We start from the raw sequence: 22,680 nt of genomic DNA, 5'->3' as shown, positions 1-22,680 counted from the left end.
AATCCCTCAATTATGAATTCAGTATGACTATAGATTCCAACACAAGGAAAATATCTGCCCAGTTGCCATGTGGCTTACTTATCATTTGTTGAACATGATCTGTGCATATAAAACATTTTTTAAATGGGATCTGACATATAATGGATATTTGTGCTCTCCAAAGCTTGTGATGAAAGGTGACCCCCAATGTTGGAGTCAGGGCCCAGTGGGAGCTGTTTGGGTCATGGGCATGGATCCCTCATGAATGGGTTGGTGCCCTCCCTGCAGTAATGAGTGAGTTCTTGCTCTATTAGTATACACAGAGCTGGTTGTTTAAAAAAGCATAGCACCTCCTCCCCATCTCTCTTGATCCTTCTTTCACCATGTGGCATGCCACTCCCCTTCCTCTTCCACCATGATTAACTACTTCTTGAAATCCTCACCAGAAGCAGATGTTGGCACCATGCTTTTTGTACAGCCTGCAATACCATGAGCCAAATTAACCTATTTTATTTATAAATTGCCCCTTCTCAGGTATTCTTTATAGAAACACAAAATGGAATAACTTAGGGCCAGTATAAGTTTATTGTTTTAAAAATTAGACATTCCTAAGGCACTTTCAAGTGTGTAAAAGGCACACTTTAAGACAATGTAGTGAAGGGGTTGAGAGAAGAGCTTCCAGTCACACCACCGAGTTGGATTCCAGGTTCCACCAATTACTAGTTTATTAAGCCATGGTTTCCTTATTAATAAAATGGGACTCTATTAGTATCTACCCTGAAGGGTTATTTTGAAGCTTAAGCAAAATAGTTTACATTTAAAACTTTTAGCACAATATTTGGCATATAACAAACACTCAATAAAATTTAGCTATTATTTATTTAAGTTCATAAAGGTTAATAGATTATCTTTTATGTGACATAATCTGACAATAATCTGTAGCCTTTTATTTTCATTACTTTCAGTTTGTCCATTTCATAAAATTAATCACATATGCTTCCTGTAATTAGCATGTAGGATAGGGGTCTTCCATAATTTTTAGATAAAAATAGAAGCTACACTTTCAAATTAAAATGGAAAAGTTAAACTCCATAAAGTAATCAAAGTCTATTTGCTTGTGTCTCATTGCTGAAGACCAATAATCTAACAATAGGCAGATTATTTCCATTATATTAGCTGAAGAGAAAAATGAATGACAGACTACAAATGATAGAAAATAAAATAATAACATCAAATATTAAAAGCCAAGTTTAGAGATGACATAAAGATTCAATTACTAACATTATGAGGCTTTGCCCTTCTGCTTAGTATAAAAGCAAACTATGCTCTGTGAAATAGTACTTAAAACTGGTGAATTCATGGTTTAGCCAGGTATACTTACAAATCTGTGTTATAAGTGAACATGCAACATGAAAAATAGTATTGAATTGATGATGTAATAGTGACAGACATATGTTCCTTTGAGGAACTGGCCTTTCTCCACCAAGTGCTTGCCAATCACGTGACCCAACCTTTCACATTGCAAGGTTGACCTGAGGCCAGGGAACCCATCCTCCTGAACACTGTAATTGATTTAGAGATTGTTTTTGCCATGCAAAATATTTTTTAGTCAAATTTGTCATGAATTTCTGTTATTAATTCTGAATTCTGAGTTTATTAGAAAATAGTTTCCTATTCCCAGCTTATTAAAGTATACACTTACGTTTTCTTCTAGTATTTACTTGTATTCATTTGTATAGTTTATCCTGGTGTGTCATATGAATCACTTTAATCTTTTTTTCATATAACTCTGCCAGTTATATCAACCGCACTGAGTTAAAAATTTCTCTTTTCTTAATTTAATGTGTGGTCTTTATCATGTGTTATATTTCCATATGCACTCAGTTCTTTGAATATAACATGTCATTTCTCTCTGAATGCTTTTAAGATACTTATATTTTGTTTTATAACAATTTTGCTGCAATGTGCTTGGTTATTTTATTTTTTAATTTATCATGTCTGTGGTGTGTAGCACTTACACAATTGTGATTTGATATCAGTTTTGAAAGACTCTCAGCTACTTTCTTATCAAATATTTCTGCTGGCCTATTATCTCAATTCTCTTTTTGAGATTCCAATTACAGATGGAATCTATGAGTAATAAATTAAGGCCTATGTTAGACCTTTTTACCTTGTTCCACTCACCCCTTATTTTCTTTTCAGTATTTTCCAAACATCTCTCTGTTTTTCAGTCTGTATATTTTTATTTGATATATCTTCTAATTTACTAACCCTCTCTTCTTCTGTATCTAATCTGATGCAAACATTGAGTTCTTAAGTTTCAGTTACTGTATTTTAACTCATTTATTGATATATAATTTATATATAATATAATTCATAGATCACATAATAATTCACCTATTTAAAGTATACAATCAATAGATTTTAGTATATTCACAGTCATATAACCACCACTACAATTAATTTTAGAACATTTTCATTACCAAAAAAGAAGCCCCATACTCATTAGCAGTCATTCCCCATCTTCTCCCAACTCACCAACCTCTAAGCCCCACTAATCTACTTTCTGTCTCTCTATATATATTGCTTTTTCTGGAAATTTCACATAAACAAAAATAAAATCTGTGATCTTTTGTGACTGGCAATTTTTATTTCCTTCTTCTGCATATTTTTCATGCTTCCTAATTTCTGCCATTATCCATGAATTATGGACAGGGTTTGGGGGTTAAAATAATATTTACTTTTATACTGCAGTGGATACTTAGGACATTAAATCCAGGGACTGACTCCACCGCTGAGATGCTACTTGTGGGGATCATCTTCTCCCAAGCTCCACGTTTTAGCTTTGTACAGAGTGATGTCGTTGTATACCCTGAAGTGGTTCAGCCTGTGGTTGCTGCATTCTCGGTCGACCAAGGACTCTGAGTCCCATCCAATTTCCTGGTTTTCAGTCTGTGCCTCCAGGCACTTCTTTGGCCCCTGGGCAGCATGGTGAATGAGATTCAGAAACCTGGCATCTGCAGGTTCCTCCAGGTTATTATGCCAAGACATGGGCTTCCTGGTTAATCTTGTGAACCTTACGCAGGGGATTCAAGTGGCACTGCGTGTAGAGTTTCTGGGTTCGTAACTCTTTGACGTACAGCTCCCACAAGATCTGGTTCTGACGGACCTCATCTGTGGCCACCCTCTCCTGCGGGTGTCCCACCATGGCCTTGGAGCTGCTGGGTGGGGGTGAGGATGAGGGTGGGTCCTGCGCTCTCTCAGCGTCCTCTTACCGTTGCCTGCATCTCCAGGCAACGGTGCCCCACTCCGTCACCAGGCAACAGCGTTCTTATGATACCGCTCTGCCCTCTCCGAACCCAGCCTCGTTACTAGAACCGCCTCTGGATAATGCCAGGAAAAAGACTTGCCATCAGGTGGCAGACCCAAAAGATAATAAACAGAACTGGACCTCACGTTGGCCAATCACTTCCCTCCTTGATAACAGATCTTCACTCCTCCACCTTCTTTGCCCCTGGTCCTGCAGTTCGCTCTGTAGTCACAGCCCAAGTTCTCTGGAGAAGCCAGTTCAAATGCAGAGCTTGTGCAGGCTGGTGGCCCAGGCAGGAGAGGAAAGGCGCAGGCCAGGCCGAATGCTCGCTTGCCATGGTGTTGGATTCCCTGTGTCCGCCAGGTCGCTGCTGGGAATCCACACTCCTGGCAATTCTCAGTTGCCTGAGAACTGCCCCAGTAGGAGGGAAACCATCTCTCCAGGGTGAGATTTGTAATCCGTCAGGTCTGGTTGTGGGTGGCTGGAAAGGGGGTGGGGACTAGAGTACAGGGGACTAGTAAGAAGGACTATGGGGAGGGCGAGGGGGAAAGATACGGGGGCACTGGGAAAGGGGTGACTTACGAGCAGGGCGGTGGCACGCCGATGCTCTGGAGGTATCACAGGAAGAGCTGTGCAGGGAGTTCAGGGAGGTTGGGTACTGGGAAGGGGCAACATTAGTCAGCTGCGGCAAACGGGTAGGTTGGAAAACCGAACAACGTGGATGGCCCTGGAGAGGAGGCTTATGGCAGGAAGTTTGAGGCGTAAGCGAAGGAAGGAGGGCTGGAACACGAGAGCGGGAACGAACAGAAAGAAATGGAGCCTGGGGTTGTGGCTGAGAAATCGGAGGTAGCTTTCTAGTCATTTTTCCAAACGAGCGTGGTAGTAACTCACTTGTCCAAACGTGTCAAAATGAGTAACTGAGATGTACTAAGACCGACTCCAGCATTTATCTCCTGGGGACATTTCATCACAGAATGCCTATTATGAAATGCACATTTATCTCCTGGGGACATTTCATCACAGAACGCCTATTATGAAATGCACATTTATCTCCTGGGGACATTTAATCACAGAACGCCTATTATGAAATGTACACGCTCCCTTTTGTTCTAGTGAGGAGGCCCCCCACCAATCCCCACCAATCCGGGAAATGGTCTCAGTTTCTTGGTTTAAGAGTGATCACGAGAAAGAGCAAAGAAAAGAAATGGGAGTTGTAATATGGGTCTCTGTTCTTGGGATATCATGTAGTTTTGCCCCTCTATAGGCAAAGAGTGATCAAGGGGGGCCAATATAGAGGAAGGGGCTTGGGGCCTAGGAGAGCAGTTCTGAAGCGGGAATTGGGAAATGGGAACACAGTATCCTAGTCTCTTGCCCTTACTACATTATTCAAATCCCTTTCACATTATCTGCCTCACTGCATGAATGTGCATGATTAGAGATGTTATGTTCATTTTATCAGTGCGGATGCTAAAGACCAGAGAGGGAACCACCATAGACAGGCAGGGGGTGGGTGAGCAGGCGACTCTAGAACTTGGGCCAAAAAGAGGGGCAGGTAGGATGGAGAACAAAATAGCCCAAAACGCTGACCAGCACCATTACCTCCCCCTGTGTCTCTGGACAGGATCTTGTAGGTCATGCCTCAGAGAAGAGCTGTACTTTTTGTAGCTTACCTCTTGGTCCCTGTGCTCCCTTGGTTTGATGCCTTAATCTTCACTGGAACCAGAAACCCAGCGTCCAAGCTGGGAGGATGACTGCCCACTCCTGAGCACCTAATGACTAGAGGTGGACTTCCTGGATCACTATCTGAGATGCCTAACTCCATCAGATGATGAAGGAAGCTGCTGCACCCATCCCCTTTCTTTTGTCTGAAGTAGCAGCCCTCTCTGCTGAGCATTCCTAGTTTCTTTGAATGCCATTTGAATCATAGGCTCCTTTGGTTCCCTGTTCTCTCTTGTGCTTGTATCACCGTAAGATTCTGAATTTTCTCCCTTGGCCCAACACCCTTTCCTTCCCATGCTGCATAAAACTTTCCATTGTGCTTTGGAAGTCCAGCCACATGATTATCAAACTTCCCTTTTTCCATAGACTGCTTCTTTATTGACAGTTCCTTGCCTCTTCTTGCTTTAACTGTAACTTGGGGTTTCTCTTAAGGACATTGCTTCCTTTGTCTCTCAAGTAGAAACTACTAATTCTGTCAAACCCTGAAGTACTTCAGAGTAAGAATGTGGTTTATAGATTCTCCTTGCTCCTCCTGACTCCTTGAAAACCACACTGCATTATTCCTCTATTTGCATTGGAAAATTTCTTGCTCCTTATGAGTCATCTTTAAACTAGGAAAGAAAATTTACTGGGAAATAAAAACGTTACACCTCCTGTATAATCACCTAAATAAACAAAGATGTTAACGCATAGTGCAGAAAAATTTGTCTGTTCAGAAAACAAGTATGTTCTCTATTCTCAGTGTGTATTAGTCTGTTCTCATGCTGTTAATAAAGATATACCTGAGACTGTGTAATTTACAAAGAAAAAGAGGTTTAATAAACTCACAGTTCCATGTGGCTGGGGAGGCCTCATAATCATGGAAGAAAGAAAAGGAGGAGCAAAGGCACATCTTACATGGTGGCAGGCAAGGGAACATGTGCAGGGGAACTCCCCTTTATAAAGCCATCAGGTCTCATGAGACTTACCATCATGAGAACAGCAAAGGAAAAACCCGTATCCCCCATGATTCAATTACCTCCCACCAGGTCCCTCCCATGACATGAGGAAATTGTGGGAGGTACAATTCAAGATGAGATTTGGGTGGGGACACAGCCAAACAATATCACACTGATTGTAAACAACAGCCAATAGATTGTTTACTTTTGACCAGGTTGAAGGAAGAGTCAACATATAGTACCTCAGAGCATGTTGCAGGCAGTGAAGGAAGAGAAAGCACAGGAATTTCTGAAGATCTTTCTAAGGTTCCTTCAATTTGGAGAACAGAGCTTAAGAATCTCAGAAAGCCAAGAAAGGAAATGAGCTCAGTTCCTCACCACAGAACAGCACTGGTGTCAGGATCAAGAAATAGCAGGTACCTACATGAACTTACCATTATGCAGACACAGGTTCTGCAAGCAGCCTGACCCATGGTTGGCTGGCTGAGTTACTTTCCAAGTAAACAGATTTGGAAGAAATGTATGTGAGGACAAAGCTACCAGAGTGCCTAGTTTTCTTCCCAATCCATCAATTATTTGAAGAACTGGGCTTAGCGGGGCTTCTCCCAAGGCTCATGAAACCTGGGAGAACCACCATGCATGAGGGAGCCATAGTGGAGGCCAACATGTGGATAGTTTGGTGGTTCTGCCTCAAATAGAGGATAGAACAAACGAAACAGAAACAAATAAATTCTTAAAAAGATTTTAGAAGATATTTTCTCTAAAATGAAGGAAGGTAGCGAGCATCAGATCAAACAGAAAATTTTCAGTTGGTGGCTAATGCCACGATATTCTGGAAAATTTTCTGAACTACAAGGTTAAGGATAGCCTTATGAATACGCCTGTCACCTATTAAGCTTAAAAACTGAGGCTGAATTCAGACATCTTCTAGGTAGCATTAAATGCTAGCAGATAGTGAAGCAAGTTTCAGAGGAATGCCACTTGAATGTGGTCTGTAGGCTGACAGCTTCAGTATCACCTGGGGTCTTGTTAGAATGCCAAATCGTGGGCCAGGTGCAGTGGCTCAGCTTGTAATCCCAGCACTTTGGGAGGTCGAAGCAGGTGAATCAGAGGTTTGAGATAAGCCTGAGGTCAGAGGTGCGAGACAAGCCTGGCCAACATGGCAAAACCCTGTCTCTACTAAAAATACAAAAATTAGCCACGTGTGGTGGCAGTTACCTGCAGTCCCAGCTATTCCGGAAATTGACGCAAGAGAATCCCTTGAACCCGGGAGGCGGAGGTTGCAGTGAGCGGAGAATGCACCACTGCACTCCAGCCTGTGCAACAAGAGCAAAGCTGTGTCTCAGAAAAAAAAAAAAAAAAGCCAAATCCTGGACCACTATGGATCACTATCCCAGACATACTAATTTCAGTTCTCTAGAGGTGGAACTCAGAAATCAGTATCTTAATATGCCCTCCAGGTGATTCAGATGCATGGCTAACATATAAGAAGCACTGCTCCAAACTTCCGTAAAACAAACACATGCAGCTCAGGAATTTTACATCATGCTAGGTCGTCATTTGCATATGAAGGTAACAGACAGCCATCTCTTCTTTGTATAAACTCAGGAAATATATTTCTCATGAGTATTTGAAACAAGAGCAATTGAATGAAGGAATTCAGTTTCACTGTTCATGTAAGAGCTAAGATAACAAATGACATTAAGACACTTCAAGATTAGCCCAACAGCCAGTCCCTGGGCTGACAGGACAGAGGAGCCCTGACTCGGGCCAGAGTTGCCTGAAGGAATCTGGAATCCTGGCAGGCCTGTCCAGTGGGAATGGAGATAATGCTTTAAACAATGGGGAGCTGGTGCCTGAGATTCTGACTGAGATGGAGCGAGAGAAAAAGACTCTGCTTCGCCTTCCTTCATCCTTCCAGTTTCTTGCCAGACATTTATAATACAGGGGTGGTGGCAGACCAGAACGGCCTTCCTAGACATGCTTGTCTTAAAGCCCCTTCTTTTGTTTCTGATATTTACAAATAGGACCTCTTTGTACTTCTGCTTTCTCTGGTCCCTTCTTTCCTTTATATATAGGACTTCTCTACATTTTCTGTTTATATGACTTTGAATTCTATTTTCAGCAGACTTTACTTAGTGTGGGGTTCTGTTCTTCCAGAGGGAAATCTTGGTTGGCTATTTCTAGAGGCTCTGGGACTTAAGTAGAAATCTTGGTTGGCTATTTCTAGAGGCTCTGGGACTTGAGTAGAAATATTGGTTGGCTATTTCTAGAGGCTCTGGGACTTGAGTAGAAATCTTGGTTGGCTATTTCTAGAGGCTCTGGGACTTGAGTACTCCAGCATAATCTAGTTTCACTTTACTTTTGCTACACCCTTCTACAGAGTTGCTGCTCTGTAACCTCACTCGAGTTTTGGCAATTATTCCCCGACCTGCCTGCCGGGTTTCCATCCAACAGCAGACTTCCGCTTTAGTAGGTGAGTACTTGCTGAGTCTTGTTACCGTGGCTCACAGAATGTTGGAAGTTCCCCCTTTTCTCCTCTCTGTTACTGCCAAAAGTTGGTAATTTTTCTTGCCTGCTCATATTCTAGAGTTTGTAAGAATGAGCCTTGTTTATGTTGAAGGTGTCCATGAGGTTTTACTTTCACTATTCTCGGTGCTCTAATCAATTTAGGGGAATTGGAATGGTTTAAAAGTCTGCACTGAGGCTGCCATTTTGCCGTGACGAAAACCTAAACCACTTTCTTTACTTGATTTTGGAGACATCATACTACACTGTCTTTCTATCCTATCTCACTGGTTTTTCTGAGAATTATTTGTTTCATGTGTGAGGAGAAATTTCATGTTTACTCTCTTCCCTAATACCTCGGCACACATTTATGAGATGATCTGTACTTGTTTAGAATGTTACCCTTGACACACATTAAGTATAGGCACATATAGAATATCCCTCATGAATTCTGTATGTTGTTTGTACTTTAAATATTGATAAATTTTGATGTAAACATTCTAGGCATATCTACTGAACTGCATTTTGTTCTCATACTGATAGAACTTCATTCTGCCATTCTGCTATAGGGCAATTATAGTTTATTATGGGATTAGAAATTAAATTAAACCAATGTGCTTGGTCATGTCATGTTGCTGTCTCAAACAATATGCTTTTGAATGTCATACATAGCTTGTTTCTTTTATGTCTAAACTTCACAAGATATTCGTGTATATTGTGAGGAAGGCAGAGAGAGAGAAAAAAAAATTACAGAAGAAATTTCTATTCCTTTGGCGTTTTCTAAGATATTCTATAATATTTTGATAAAATGTTTGGACTTACTTTCTCTCTGCTTTTTAATTGGCTAAAATCACAGAACTATTGTAGCTTTCTCATCTACTGGGTTCAAGGCTGTGTATCACACCGTCGCATTATGGTACCCTCTGCGTCCGTTCACATATGTATTCATTCATTCTAAAAACCATCTGTACTTCATAATGCAAGTGGAGACCAGGCCCTGAGGGTTTACTATCTAACAACGAAATCCATTTATTTAGTTTTCTAACCAAAATAATGCTTTCTCATTCAAGAGATGTACTTGTGCATCTGCTATTTATTTGGCACACTTTCCCCCTCTCTATTACTCACTTCACAGCTTTGGTTTAGCAAATGCTTTGGGTGAAATGAGTAAAGTTATATAGACCAAAACAGTAGGAAGTGCTAATTGTCATCAAATAGCTAAGTGCTGAGTTTAAAAGAGAAAGGTATAGTTTGATATTCCAGCTACTTTGGGCTGGATCTTTCTAAGATAGGCACATTCTGTTTCTAATAGACAGATTTATTTGATCTATGTGGAATCAAAATAATTTAGATCACCAGAATTCAAATAAAATTGACAATGTTTGAGAACAAACTATTGACCATGCCCTTGTGTTATTTTATACTGTGGTTTAAAAGTGATATAAAATGTAATATTTAAACATAAACTCAAAACCATCAAGCATGCACTGATTTTAAAAACGGCAACCAGGAAAAAAGATTAGGTAATGAAATTCTACATTCTGACACACTGCCTTCTGAATGTCCATTTACTTGTTTATATGAATAAAGGCAACTACTTAAAACCATGGCACTCTCAATGCCAATGTAGAGTGGGAAATAAGGTAATAATTCCTACCGTTTGGTTCTGAAATTCACCCAAGAAAACACAATAAATGGAAGTTTTCATGGTCAAATGTATTCTTATTCATTGTCATCTAGCTTTAGAGTCACTGCTTGTTACATTTAAATTGTCAGACCATGGAGGGAGAGATTTGGGAGGAACAGAATGGAAGGAGAAGAGATTGCTCACAAGGATGCATCTATGAAGGGCAAATGATTCAGAAAAATCTTCATATGCTAAAAATTACATTTTACAAGTCATTACCCATCTACCTTCTTGCATTTCTCTACTTGTGTGCTAATTATTCATTTTAAAATTTAATTGTCCATTTCTCTTCTGTCCCTCCCTCCTTCTCCACCTTCCTTCCTCTTTCCCTTCTCTCCTGCCATCTTTATAATGGGTAAAAACTCCCACTGAAATGCCTAGTTAGGTCCTAAGCAAAGCTTCTGCAACTCCACTGATCCCAGTATCCCTCCTGTACAGGACCATCTTCCATTCTAACTTCCTTCAGTTACGACCAAATAGACAGCTCTATACCTTTCCGCTCAAGTAAAACATGCTGTGAAAATAAACCCAATTAGCTTATCTGGTATATCATGTGAGAAATACACTGACCATATGAACTCCATGTATTTTATTGCTTTGAAGTGGATTATCTTAGATCCTTAGTTATGTTTTGCTTTTCAAAGTTAAGGTATGTATAGAATGGTAAAACAAAAGTAACATAGTATATGTTTGGATGAAAACAACTTTAAAATGTACAATCGAATCATTGCTGTAGCTTCTGGAAAGCACAGCAAGGAGGGCTAAAGTAAAGGCACTGAGAAACACAATCCTGTCTCAACTAGACGTCTATTGTAGACTGAATATGAGTACATGGAGGCAGCAGTAGTGTAGAGTGCATTTTCATAATGTTTAAAAGAGTTAAACGATCAAATACCTAAAGATACAGCATTTTTCTTTTTCTTTGCCCAGGAATCTGTTTTGGAAGCCAATTCGATGATTACTACTAGGACATGGAATTTTGATATCCATTTGGTACTGATTTACACCAGTATTTTAAGGCTGCCAACAAGACAGTCCAGAATTTCAGGCAGCCAAAATTCCACAAGAGACAACTATCTTTTATTTTATAGCTTATGAATTTGGGGCTTAATATGATTTTCCACTAACAAGTTCTGTACCCCCTCCAGAGTGCTAAAGCCAGTGCATAGATCAGCAAAGTACCCCAGAACGTATGAGGCAAATTAATATTAAACTTGAAGGAAAAATGTACAAATTATATTGTTTACTTAGGAAAAAAAAGCACTCTAGTTGAAAGGGCTGACACACGATTTATTGCAAACACTTAACCAGAGTGTTCACATTTTTACCCACAATCCCCCTCGTAGTACTTGTTTGGTGGTGGTGTGGCACTGGATACAGATTAATAAATCTATCAATTAAAAGTCCATTAAATATTGGTAAGAAGCTCTAACAACAACTACATGTCTTCTTTTTTTATGAAATGGCTAGAAAATATACAGAATCACATCCATAATGAGTAAATAAATCACAGTAATAAATAACTTAGGAAATAGGTAGATGAATAACTCTTTTTAAGCATAGTAAATAAAGAACCTGTTTAATTAAAAACAACAAAATGTTCTTAGTTTCCAGAAGTAATTCTGTTGTGAAAAGAAAACTTCCATACGCAATTAGGAAAAACAGTATAGACTTTCTTTCTATGCTCAAAGCAGTGTTTTCAAAAGAGTCAAAAAGATAATAAATAGTGGAACACATAAATGATTAACTGTGTTGGTTTTTTTGTTTTGTTTTGTTTTTTTTACATAAGTCATGAAATCTTCTTCCCCAGATTCCAGGAAGAAAAGGAGAAACATGTATCAGTCTCACACTATTTAAATTTCCCACTCCACAGGGATTTTCCTAAGATTTTAGGTTTATTAAAAAACCTTCATGTTTCATACAGTTTGTAATGTAGTTTTATACATTTGTTCTCAGTTTGAGTCAGCATAGATATATAATAGATAATATCAGCACAGGAAGCTATAGAATTATTTATCTACAAAACCAGATATCAAACACTGCACCCTGCATTATTTTTTAGTAAAGAGAAATTAATTATGTCACAAAATTTCACAGATGATGCCTACGGAAGAAAAACACAAAAGAACCATTTCTGTAGTAGAAGCCCATCCTAACTACTAAGAAAGCCACACAATACCCTTTAGATTTCACATTAGAATTCCTCAACTGTTAGCCTAATACCTGGCCCTGGTGCCAACCATGGGAAGATGACTTCTGGACCACCATCGTCAGGATGCACTCCGCCTTCCTTAGAGGGATGAGAATCTTCGTGGGATTCCCAGACTCATCAGAAAGAAGGCTAGAGCACTGTATATGAGCACCATATAGCACTGCTATATTTCTAAAATAGTAGTTGTACAGAGTCATTTTAACCATGTGCCAAACTGCTCCACCTATTGACAGTTAAAGCTGCACATGAGTGTGAGCGAATGGTTAAAAGACTTCTGACTTTTTAACTTTTGTAGGAGAAACATTTCCATAAAAAACTTCATTTAAAAATATATTGCTAAATTACTCTATGAGATTTATCATTAGCTAATAACATGATTTTATCTACACAAACTTTAAAAACTGACACTGTGTGGATAAATTATTTCACACAAAAAGACTGTATCTAGAAGAAAATAAAATGACAAATTTCTATAAATTAATTTTTGAAGTTTAATGTCTTTACTCACAGCGATTTATAAGACAAGGCCTGGAAAAAAAAAAGCCATTCTGCTTGTAAAGGCCAAGATAATATATCTCAGGTGATAGCAAATCACATAAATGCTGTGAGTATCAATCCTGGCCCTCTATCATGAACATGCGTTTCTGGTTTATTTAATCAGGAATAATTATCTTATTTGTTTTCGCCTTATTGGCACAGAGTTATGACAAATTCCATTCTTAATTTCTCATTAGATTTCCAAAAGACTCCAAATTGAACTTCAATTATGGCTAAACTCTACAGGTGTGATATTTGGGGAAACAAATGGAGAAATACTCCTCTAAATATATGAGATCCACCGACTGCTACTTTATCTTAAAACTAAAGTTTATCCATTTAGACTTCCCCTGTCTGTTATAATACGTTCTGACCTAAACTTATCCCATATTTTGCCTTTACTAATTTGTTTTAGATATAGCAGTGTAATCAGCAGCAATGTGACCAGAGTACACTATACTTTGTTACAGTATAAACATCCTGGCAGTCAGTTAAGTTCAGTGTGTCCTTTGGAAGTCTAATCATACAGACAAGAAGTATGACAGAATATACACTACTTGATATACACAAATGTGAGTCCTGAGAGCAACACATAAGGATTAAAAGAGGAAATAATTTTTCATTAAGGCTGGAAGAAATTCAAGAAACTTTAATGGGGAGGTTTTAAAAACTCTGACTAAAGTATATCACTTGCTTTTAGATAAAAATAAGCCCAATCTTGAGTTGCTGGCTGAGAATGTTTTGTTCATTTATTCATGACTGATGGCGACCAGGTACTTGGCATCCCAGTGGTTTTATACTTCAATTTCATCTTCTACTTTAAGTTCATGGCATGTACCACTGATGTATGTTCCTAATAATTCTCCTTCTGATAACAGTGGAGACAAGGCAGGACGCTGCATGGTCAATAGGGAAAGAGATGGAGAAAAACTGGGAGTCATGGCTTCTGGCAGAGAACCAAGATGATAGGGGATGGGAGAGCGTGGGTGTTTCGGAGGCACCTGCCCCAGGGTTACTGCTGGCATTCTTGGTGGGACTGCTTTAATCCCAGGCTGGGCTATTGCTGTTATCAAAGGGGGTGGAAAAACAAAAGATTTCTTCTCTTTTGGAATGCCAGGCATATGCACATGTTCATCCTTTAGTTTCGCAATATCATTAAATACTGAGGCAAGAGGTTGGAACTTGGGTTCCCAACTAAGAAGATAATTCCAGTGATAGTTGCCTCTTCCATCATGATCAGAGGTTGTCTGAGTTGAAAGAGCTGCACACCTTACTTCTTGATCACCTGAAATAAAGACAGACTCTTTTCTAGCATCAGCCAGGATGCTCTCTTTTGCCTCTCTCTTCTGAACTGTCTGGGGTAACACATTATTTTGAGCACAGATGGTACTGCAGCCTTCCCCTTGATCTCCTTCCCCAAGCGTTTGGCTGGCATCTGCTGTTTCAGCAGTCACCATCACATCGGTTTCCCCAGACAGGCAGGAGAGCTGGTCCGAGTCCCTGGGGATACCCGAGTCTGACACCCTGGACTCGCAGTCACTCAGAACTGAGTCTGAGCCCTTTCTGTAGGGATGCTCATTTATCCTCTGGATTTCCTTGTCTTCTGCAGTTTCTCCTTCCACAGAACAGTGGCCACTGGAGTTTGAGTGTCTGTACAAATCGACAATGTCCTTCTCCATGACACTAATTAAACTCAACCATTCCTGCGTGGCATCCACGGGCACCACCTTGTTACTGCAGCCGTCGGTTTTCTGGAAGGCTTTGAGCACATTGGGATCCCTGGTAACTTTCAAGTCCATATCTAAAGATGAGGTTTTCTTCTCCTCATAATTGTTTATTGTGTCTTTTTGTTTATGTCTTAAAATCAGCACAATTAGAATGCAGATGAGTATCAGAAACACTAAAAAGGAGACCACCAGGCTGATTGAAAAGCTGCTGGCGAACACTGCCAAGTGTGTTCCTTCAGAGGAGAAAGACACATTCACAAAAACGGTGCAAGATGCAAACTTGGAGTCTGGTTTGGGGCTATGAGCGATTATTTTCATTTCCATGATGTCTTGTTTGTTGACTTGACTTTTTATTAGGGGAAGGGCTCTAATCAAATAAATATTTCCATTGGTTTTATTTACTGAAAAGAAAGGAGATGATGTTCCAAGAGAGTAAAGAATGACTCCATCAATACCAGCGTCTGCATCTGAGGCTTCCACTCTTCCAATCAACTGTCTGTCTTTGTTCTTTTCTGGGAGGGTGAAAAGATACTGATCTTGAGTGAAAATGGGTTCAAATTCATCTATCCCTTCAATATCCACCCAGACCACTAAAGAGGCTGTTGCACCACCTTTGTCTTTGGCTTGGACTGTGAGGCAGTATTTATTGACATTTTCATAGTCAAGGATTTGCTTAGCATGAATATCCCCTGTCAAAGCGTCAATGAGGAAGAGATCATGAACGTAAGGCATTCCATGAATGAGTAAACACAGTGATACAATAGAATAGGTCAATTCTCCATACGGACCTGCATCAAAATCCAGAGCATTGATGGAGCATATGGTCGAGGAAACAGGCAGATTTTCAGGAACAACACAGCTGAAACTTGAAAACAGAAACTGAGGTGCATGGTCGTTATCGTCCAGGATATTGACAAACACAACTGCAAAAGAAAAGTGTTTCTTTTCTGCATCTGAAGCTTGGACAGTTAAGGTGAATTTTGTCATTTCTTCATAATCCAGAGGTTTAATCAAATAAAGAACTCCAGTGTTTTCTTCTAAATAAAAATGTCCCTTCTCATTTCCAGAGATGATGTGGTAGATGATTTCTGCATGTGACCCTGTGTCACGATCATTTGCTGAGACCACAGTGATGTGACTCCCTAAAGGGGTGCTTTCCTTGACATAGGTGTGATAGCTCAGGCTGCTGAAGTTTGGAGGATTGTCATTGACATCAAGTACTTGTATTGATATGACAGCTGTGGCACTCAATGGAGGGCAGCCACTGTTAGATGCTAGAATGACAATCTCATGGCTAGCACTTGCTTCTCTGTCCAGACTGTGAAGCAACACAAGGTAAGCGACTTGCTTATAAGGATATCCTGAATGAATGAAATTAGTTTCCACATGAAAATTGTTCTGTAAATTGCCACTGATGATGGAATATTCAACATATGTGTTTTCAGGGGTCCAGTCATGGTCAATATTTGAAAATGTAACAAGCGTGCTTCCAATCAGAGCATCCTCCCTTAGGCTAAGATTATAGGATTTGACTGTGAACTCGGGGGCATGATTGTTCATATCTTGTATTCTTATCTCCACTAATGTAAGAGCTCTCAGCTCAGGATTTCCACCATCACTGGCTTCAACAAGAAATTGAGTTGTTGATATTTTATCCAGAAGCAATATGGGACTGGTAGTAAATATTGTGCCTGAAAAATAAGACATAGGATTTCAGCATTAGGAGGTACAGTTTCATGATCCATTTAATCAGCAGATGATTACTGAATGTCTACTAATATGTGTTCAAGTCTTTGTTAGATTTGTTACAACCTTAAGAACTCCAAATAGAAATACACATTATTGTATATATGTATATGTTTATAACATGTAAGATACAGAAATAATAATCATGACATTCACTCTGTGAAATATGTGTGCAGCTAGAGGTTGCTTTTGCCACAAATTTCTCTGAATTATATTTTTGTAGAGTAAGTTGTTCCACTATTCTTAAAAAAAATTTTTGTAAAATTTATACCTGATTCTACTACCCACAAACACATGTATAGAGATATTCTGTCATAAAGATACTTATTCTGGGCAAGGCACGGTGGCTCACACCCGGAATCCCAGCACTTTGGGAGACCGATGCGGGCAGATCACGAGGTCAGGAGATCGAGGCCATCCTGGCCAACATAGTGAAACTCCGTCTCTGCTAAAAACACAAATATTAGCCGGACGTGGTGGCACATGCCTGTAGTCCCAGCTACTTGGGAGGCTGAGGCAGGAGAATTGATTGAACCTGTGAGGCAGAGGTTGCAGTGGGCCGAGATCATGCTGCTGCACTCCAGCCTAGGCGACAGAATGAGACTCCATCTCCACAAATAATAATATAAAATAAAATAAAATGATACTTATTCTAGAAATACTTGTGGACACTTGAGCCAAATGAAAGCAGTAAAAATGATAATGCTGAGTTACTATTGAGATGAGCTTTCCTAAAGGTCATGCAAGTTGATTTTTCCCTTATTGCTGAATGTAGTTAACAAGAGTTTATTGTGGTAAATACAGAAATATATAGTTTTTATAAATATATGTGCTAAAACATTTTTAAGATAAATGTGTCTTAAGGATGGTCACTAAAAAAGAATACAGAATGTTGACATTTAAATGCCACATTTCAATTAGAGTCCCACTATGAACTAAATAGACTGTCATTTAATGTTTAAAAAATATTTGAATCAACAGCTCAGTGCAAAATTTGTCGATAGCACATGTCAAATGAAAGTGTTGTTAAGGATTGAGTGCTCAGAAGGACTTGCACACTGTGATCTGCTGTGGCCAAGGTGGCAGTTGCCATCATATGAGACGAGAGAGAGAGAGAGAGAGAGAGAGAGAGAGAGAGAGAACATGATATGTTTGTGTTCATGGAGTAATCATTCATCCACGGGCAACATGATACATGATATACTTCTCCATTTACAACACCAGGTGGGCTTCATGCTGGTATTTTGGGACTAAATTCCCCTTTCAGGTAATCCCAAGGTTGATTTTTAAATGAACTCTCACTTGTGAAATGATGCAATGGTGGATAGAGATGGGGAACACAGAGTGTGATGTGTCCCAGGCCCTATTATTTTCCATTGTGCTCTGCTAAGGACATTGTTTTGCTAATTATTCCTCTTTATAAAATTTAGCTTTTAATGTTCACTCACTGTTAAACTTTCTCTATATACTGTTTAATTGAATGTGGAATCACTTGTCTGAATGCATTTCACAACCACAAATGTCTTGGTCTCTGACAAAAAGACAAAAAGCTTTGGGAAGCATCAGATAAACCAAAATACCACAATGGTTTCTAGTTGATAGAGATGCTTAAATAATTTTCCTTTTTAAATTATTCTTATGCTTATTGAACACATAATGCTATTACTGATTTTTTTTAAATTGGCTTGGGGAAAAGCATCCAAACTCTAGTAAGACGAAGTCTTCAGCACAGAATAATCCATTCAACATCATTTTGATTCCTGCTGATTCCCGGGATAATTGCCTGAACTGAGCTTAGTTGGGTGAATGAACCTGAGTGTTTATTATACCGGGGTCTCTGAATTTGTGAGCATTTAGCAGCATTTAACCAGGGACTTTTGCTTTCCAGCCACTGAGATGTTGGAGAAGAGTACTAACACTGGCATTGGCTACTGCAGCACTTGATGTGAAGAGTAATTCAAGAGCCATGCTTCTTATTCCGTGGGGGGGGGGGGGGGGGGGGGGGAGGGGGAGGTTGGGGGGTGGGAGGGACTTTTTTAGGGGCATTTAGAAAGGGTTACTTCAGGTTTCCACTTTGAAATTCCAACCTATGAGCACTAATGCAACTATAAATAACTCACCATTCTTAGGATCAATGGAGAATTCCTTAGAAGAGGAAAGAATTCTGTAAGAAATGTTCACATTGTTTTCTAAGTCTGTGGCTGACACAGCCAGCACTGAATACCCCACAGGTATTAATTCAGGAACTGTGGCCTGAGGGAAAAGAGAAAAATAGAGACATTGTGTTTAAAGGCTGAAGATATTTTTACAAACAGGGCCAGAACTTGAGGTCATTTTATTCATTTTGATTATGGAAACCATACAATACAACCTGACTTTATTAGACATATTAATTTATGGAATTGACATATTAAAAATATTGTGTGAATAGTCCCTGGAATCCGGGGGGAAAAAAAGATACTGTTTGTTTTGTTTTTGAAACAAAGTTTCACTCTTATTGCCCAGGCTGGAGTGCAGTGGTGCGATCTTGACTCACTGCAACCTCTGCCTCCTGGGTTCAAGTAGCTCTCCTGCCTCAGCCTCCTGAGTAGCTGCTACTACAGGTGCCCACCACCACGCCAGGCTAATTTTTATATTTTTAGTAGAGACGTGGTTACATCATGTTGGCCAGGCTGGTCTTGAACTCCTAATCTCAGGTGATCTGCCCACCTTGGCCTCCCAAAGTGCTGGGATTACAGGGGTGAGCTGCCACACCTGGCCAGAAAAAAATAAGTTTTAAAAATTATTTTATTCCATTTTTCTCATTATAAAAAATTTCTTCTAAACTATTCCTATGTGGCAGAAGATAGTTAATACATTCACTAATGTATTATATGACAGCGTGGCGTAATTCAAGCAAGCCTTCACAGGGGATCATTGCTTAGGTTAACCTCCCCTTGTGTTTATACTTAAATCTTGCATTTGCTACATTCAAAAGTTCTGGAGTCCATTCGCAATATTGAGTTGAATGCTATCCTGGCCCTTACTTCTATAAACATATACTATGCTCTAAAAGCCAAAATTTCCAATTTATAGTTTTGTTTATGGTGTTTTTCTGTAAAATTTTAATCAATGCATTCCAAAAATATGTCTATGAAAGAAAGAATTTTCCCAAATTAACTGCTGATAATGCAAACAATCTTATCAGTGGGTTTGCAAATATTAGGTAGGTTCCAATTGTCATGAAACACTGGACTACACCCTCTAAAAAGTAAAAAAAATATATACGTAGTAAACTAAGTCAGATGAGACTTCCATTTCCATATGTATTTATAGACTCCATGATATTAAGTATAAAACCCACAGCATTAACTTAGGCACTAAAAACAGTGAATGCTGTCTGTTTGAATCAGTCTGTTGGCGATGGAAGGCTTACATCATTCTCTATTCTTTCTAGTTTTGGCTGTGGTTTCAGCATCCCTTTAAGCCCTTTACCTGATAGAATTCTTGAGAAAACACTGGTGGATTATCGTTGACGTCCAGCACACGGACTATGAGTGCTCCCTCTGTGCGGTGCACTGAATCAGAAATTTGGATGAGCAGCCGATATTCAGTCACTTCTTCAAAATCCAGTGTTTTCACCAACACCACCACTCCAGTGTTTGGATCAATAGCAAACTTGGTTCCAGGATTACTCTCTTTGGCAAAACTGAATATGAAAGCTGAATTCAAATCCACATCATGGACTGACACATGAGTCACAATTACACCAGGCAAAGAATCTGAAATAGTCATGACCAGTGTCAGTCTCCATTAAAATTCATCCTTTGAAATACATTTATTTCATAATTCCATCCAAGTGTTTTTATTCTAAGTCCAACGTGATTTACTCTTTCTTGGCCTGATTTCTCGTACAAATCTCATTACTCACTGAACAAAAACTCTGAAGAATTTATGAGCCCAATAAAAGTGAAAATTTACCACTGAGTAGGGAATTGAGGAGGTAGGGTATATTTAATTTTTATATCACATTATTTTCATCATATGCTTACAACACAATTCTAGTAACAAGAAAACATTCTAAGCCACTTATTTACAATATACAGTTTCTGTATCAAAATCGTATCTTCATGGGGTATGTGAATGGGATGAAGGGTATTACTCAGAACATTATTACAAAATATGACATTGTCAAAAGTAGGTCAGTTTAAATATTTGGGCACTAATCTTAGAATTAGATACTTATTTCCTTAAATTTATTTTTGAACAATTATTTCTTTTAGAATGGTGCACACACTGCTTTTTTTCCTTAAATCTCAAAATTATTAAGACTATAGAAAAACAAAGTCTACATAGAACTAGTGAGGAAAGCAAATCTCGAATATTATTCACCAAAAAATTACAAAATAGATGACATGCTCAATGCCTCACTCACCACATATGTTCTCTAGCCTAAACAGCCCATGAAAGGGACTTTGTTTTAAGCTTACCGATATGGTACAGGTGGAAAGAATATGCCAAGATGCTCAGAATAGTTCCACTGTATATGAAACTCATAATTTTCCATTTTCAAGCTTGAACACTCTCAATGTGCACTAGCTTCCACACCATACCCCATTCAGCATGTTTTGATTTATGTAGTTTCTTCTTGTGATATATGTATATTAGGCCCATTGCTATAGTTTAACACTAATTGCATGTGCTGAAAAATAGAACCTTCCATAAAATCAAATGAAAATATATCAAATATATGAGAGGCAGAACTGGATAATTTCTTTTATTTGTAGGCTATAATATTTGTAGATACCTCTATGAATAAACATTTCTGGACTATTTCCCTCTGTGAGAGGTGATGGTTGTAATTTGTTTAGAAAGTGAATATAATAAAATGTTGGAAACATTTTTAGGAATTAGTTTAGCATTAAGAATGAAGTAGAGAGGCAAGCAAGGGACCCCCATTATTTTCAACTTCAACTATAAAGACTCAGGTTGTGTTTCACCAGCGCAGCCATTGACCATGGACAACCTTGGGTCCACAGACTATGGGATCATTGGATAATCCACAGATCCAAATAATGAAAATTAACTGGATGGGCGTGGTGGCTCACACCTGTAATCCCCAAAATCTGGGAGGCCAAGGTGGAAAGATCATGAGGTCAGGAGTTCAAGACCAGCCTGGCTAATATAGTGAAACCCCATCTTACAAAAAATACAAAAATTAGCCCTGCATGGTGGCACATGCCTGTAGTCCCAGCTACTTGGGAGGCTGATGCAGGAGAATTGCTTGAACCCAGGAGGCAGAGGCTGCAGTGAGCCAAGATCGCACCACTGCCCTCCAGCTTGGGCAACAGAGTGAGACTTGGCCTCAAAAAAAAAAAAAAATTAACAAGCATCTCACTTAAAAACTTTCCAGTTTCAGCCTCTACAATTAGTGTGATACAAACGTTGAAGATTAGGTTATTCTGGGAAAAACGATGGCTTTGTGCAATAAACATCTAATTCACTTCATTAAACATCTAATTACTTGTTATTAGTATCCTGAAAAGACTGACAGAGTTATGAATGCTGATTCTTCTTAGAGGAGGCTCACAATGGTTATCACAGTAAACAAAAATATACTTCTTCATAGAGTAGATTTAATTTGTGAGAAATGTCTGTATGTGAACAGATACTGTAAGGAATGACGATTAGAGCATGGGGACTTGGCCTCCACTGATCTGAGTGCAAATCGCAGCTTTAACATTTTACTCCTTTGACATTTAATATTTAACTTATGACCATCCATTTTCTACTCTGCAAAAGGAAGACAAAAAATGATCTAGCTTGCATGGTTGTTGAGAATCAGCACTCGTGTTTAATACAGTGTCTGGCTAAAGAAAATAGAAAATAATGTTATACAAAACCGCTATGCCAAATTGTCACACTTACCTTCTGCAATTTCCACTGCTTCAGAGTGGAGAAAAGCTGGGGCATTGTCATTTATATCAGTCACCTGTATCTTGATCACAGTTGTATCAGAAAGCCTGGGCATCCCTTTATCTGTGGCTTGGACAATCAAGCTGGTTTAGGAAAGAATGAAAGGATGTGATTCATCATCCAGGAATTAGAAAAACAACATAAATATCAAATATCTAGTTGAAAATTTTAAGATGAGCTGACTAGCTACTTTTCTTTCTTGGATTTTCTAAATGGAAACATTTAAAATGTGTTTTATAAGAATGGTACACTGAAGTTTGTTTTTGACATGTTCAGAGAACTAAATTCAGCAAGCTGCCAGGAATCATGAGGCATTAATGTCAAAATGGACCGTTTTGGAGAGCCAGACTGTAAAATTCAAT

The 22,680-nt window shown here is 39.1% G+C and overlaps 1 protein-coding gene and 1 pseudogene across 2 annotated transcripts in view; both read right to left on the bottom strand.

Moving 5' to 3' along the window:
- Positions 1 to 2,472: 2,472 nt before the first annotated feature.
- LOC116530519 lies at positions 2,473 to 3,973 on the bottom strand (annotated as a pseudogene). Its single transcript, XR_004260042.1, has one exon. The product of XR_004260042.1 is annotated as a protein FAM183BP-like (transcript).
- A 7,013-nt stretch (positions 3,974 to 10,986) lies between these two features.
- Positions 10,987 to 22,680, bottom strand: part of DCHS2 (dachsous cadherin-related 2) — a 272,685-nt gene continuing 260,991 nt past the window's right edge. Inside the window, exons 17-20 of the mRNA XM_032248619.1 lie at positions 22,271 to 22,401; positions 19,838 to 20,124; positions 18,484 to 18,616; positions 10,987 to 16,308 (exon numbers count right to left, since the gene is read on the bottom strand). Of these exons, the coding sequence (XP_032104510.1) occupies positions 13,685 to 16,308; positions 18,484 to 18,616; positions 19,838 to 20,124; positions 22,271 to 22,401 (3,175 nt within the window). The 3' untranslated portion in view covers positions 10,987 to 13,684. The remainder of the gene's footprint in view (positions 16,309 to 18,483; positions 18,617 to 19,837; positions 20,125 to 22,270; positions 22,402 to 22,680) is intronic.

The sequence above is a fragment of the Sapajus apella genome, unplaced genomic scaffold (assembly GCF_009761245.1).
Source record: "Sapajus apella isolate SASKATOON/1434 unplaced genomic scaffold, GSC_monkey_1.0 scaffold67, whole genome shotgun sequence".
Taxonomy (NCBI): domain Eukaryota; kingdom Metazoa; phylum Chordata; class Mammalia; order Primates; family Cebidae; genus Sapajus; species Sapajus apella.
This window is presented reverse-complemented; position numbering and strand designations above follow the sequence as displayed.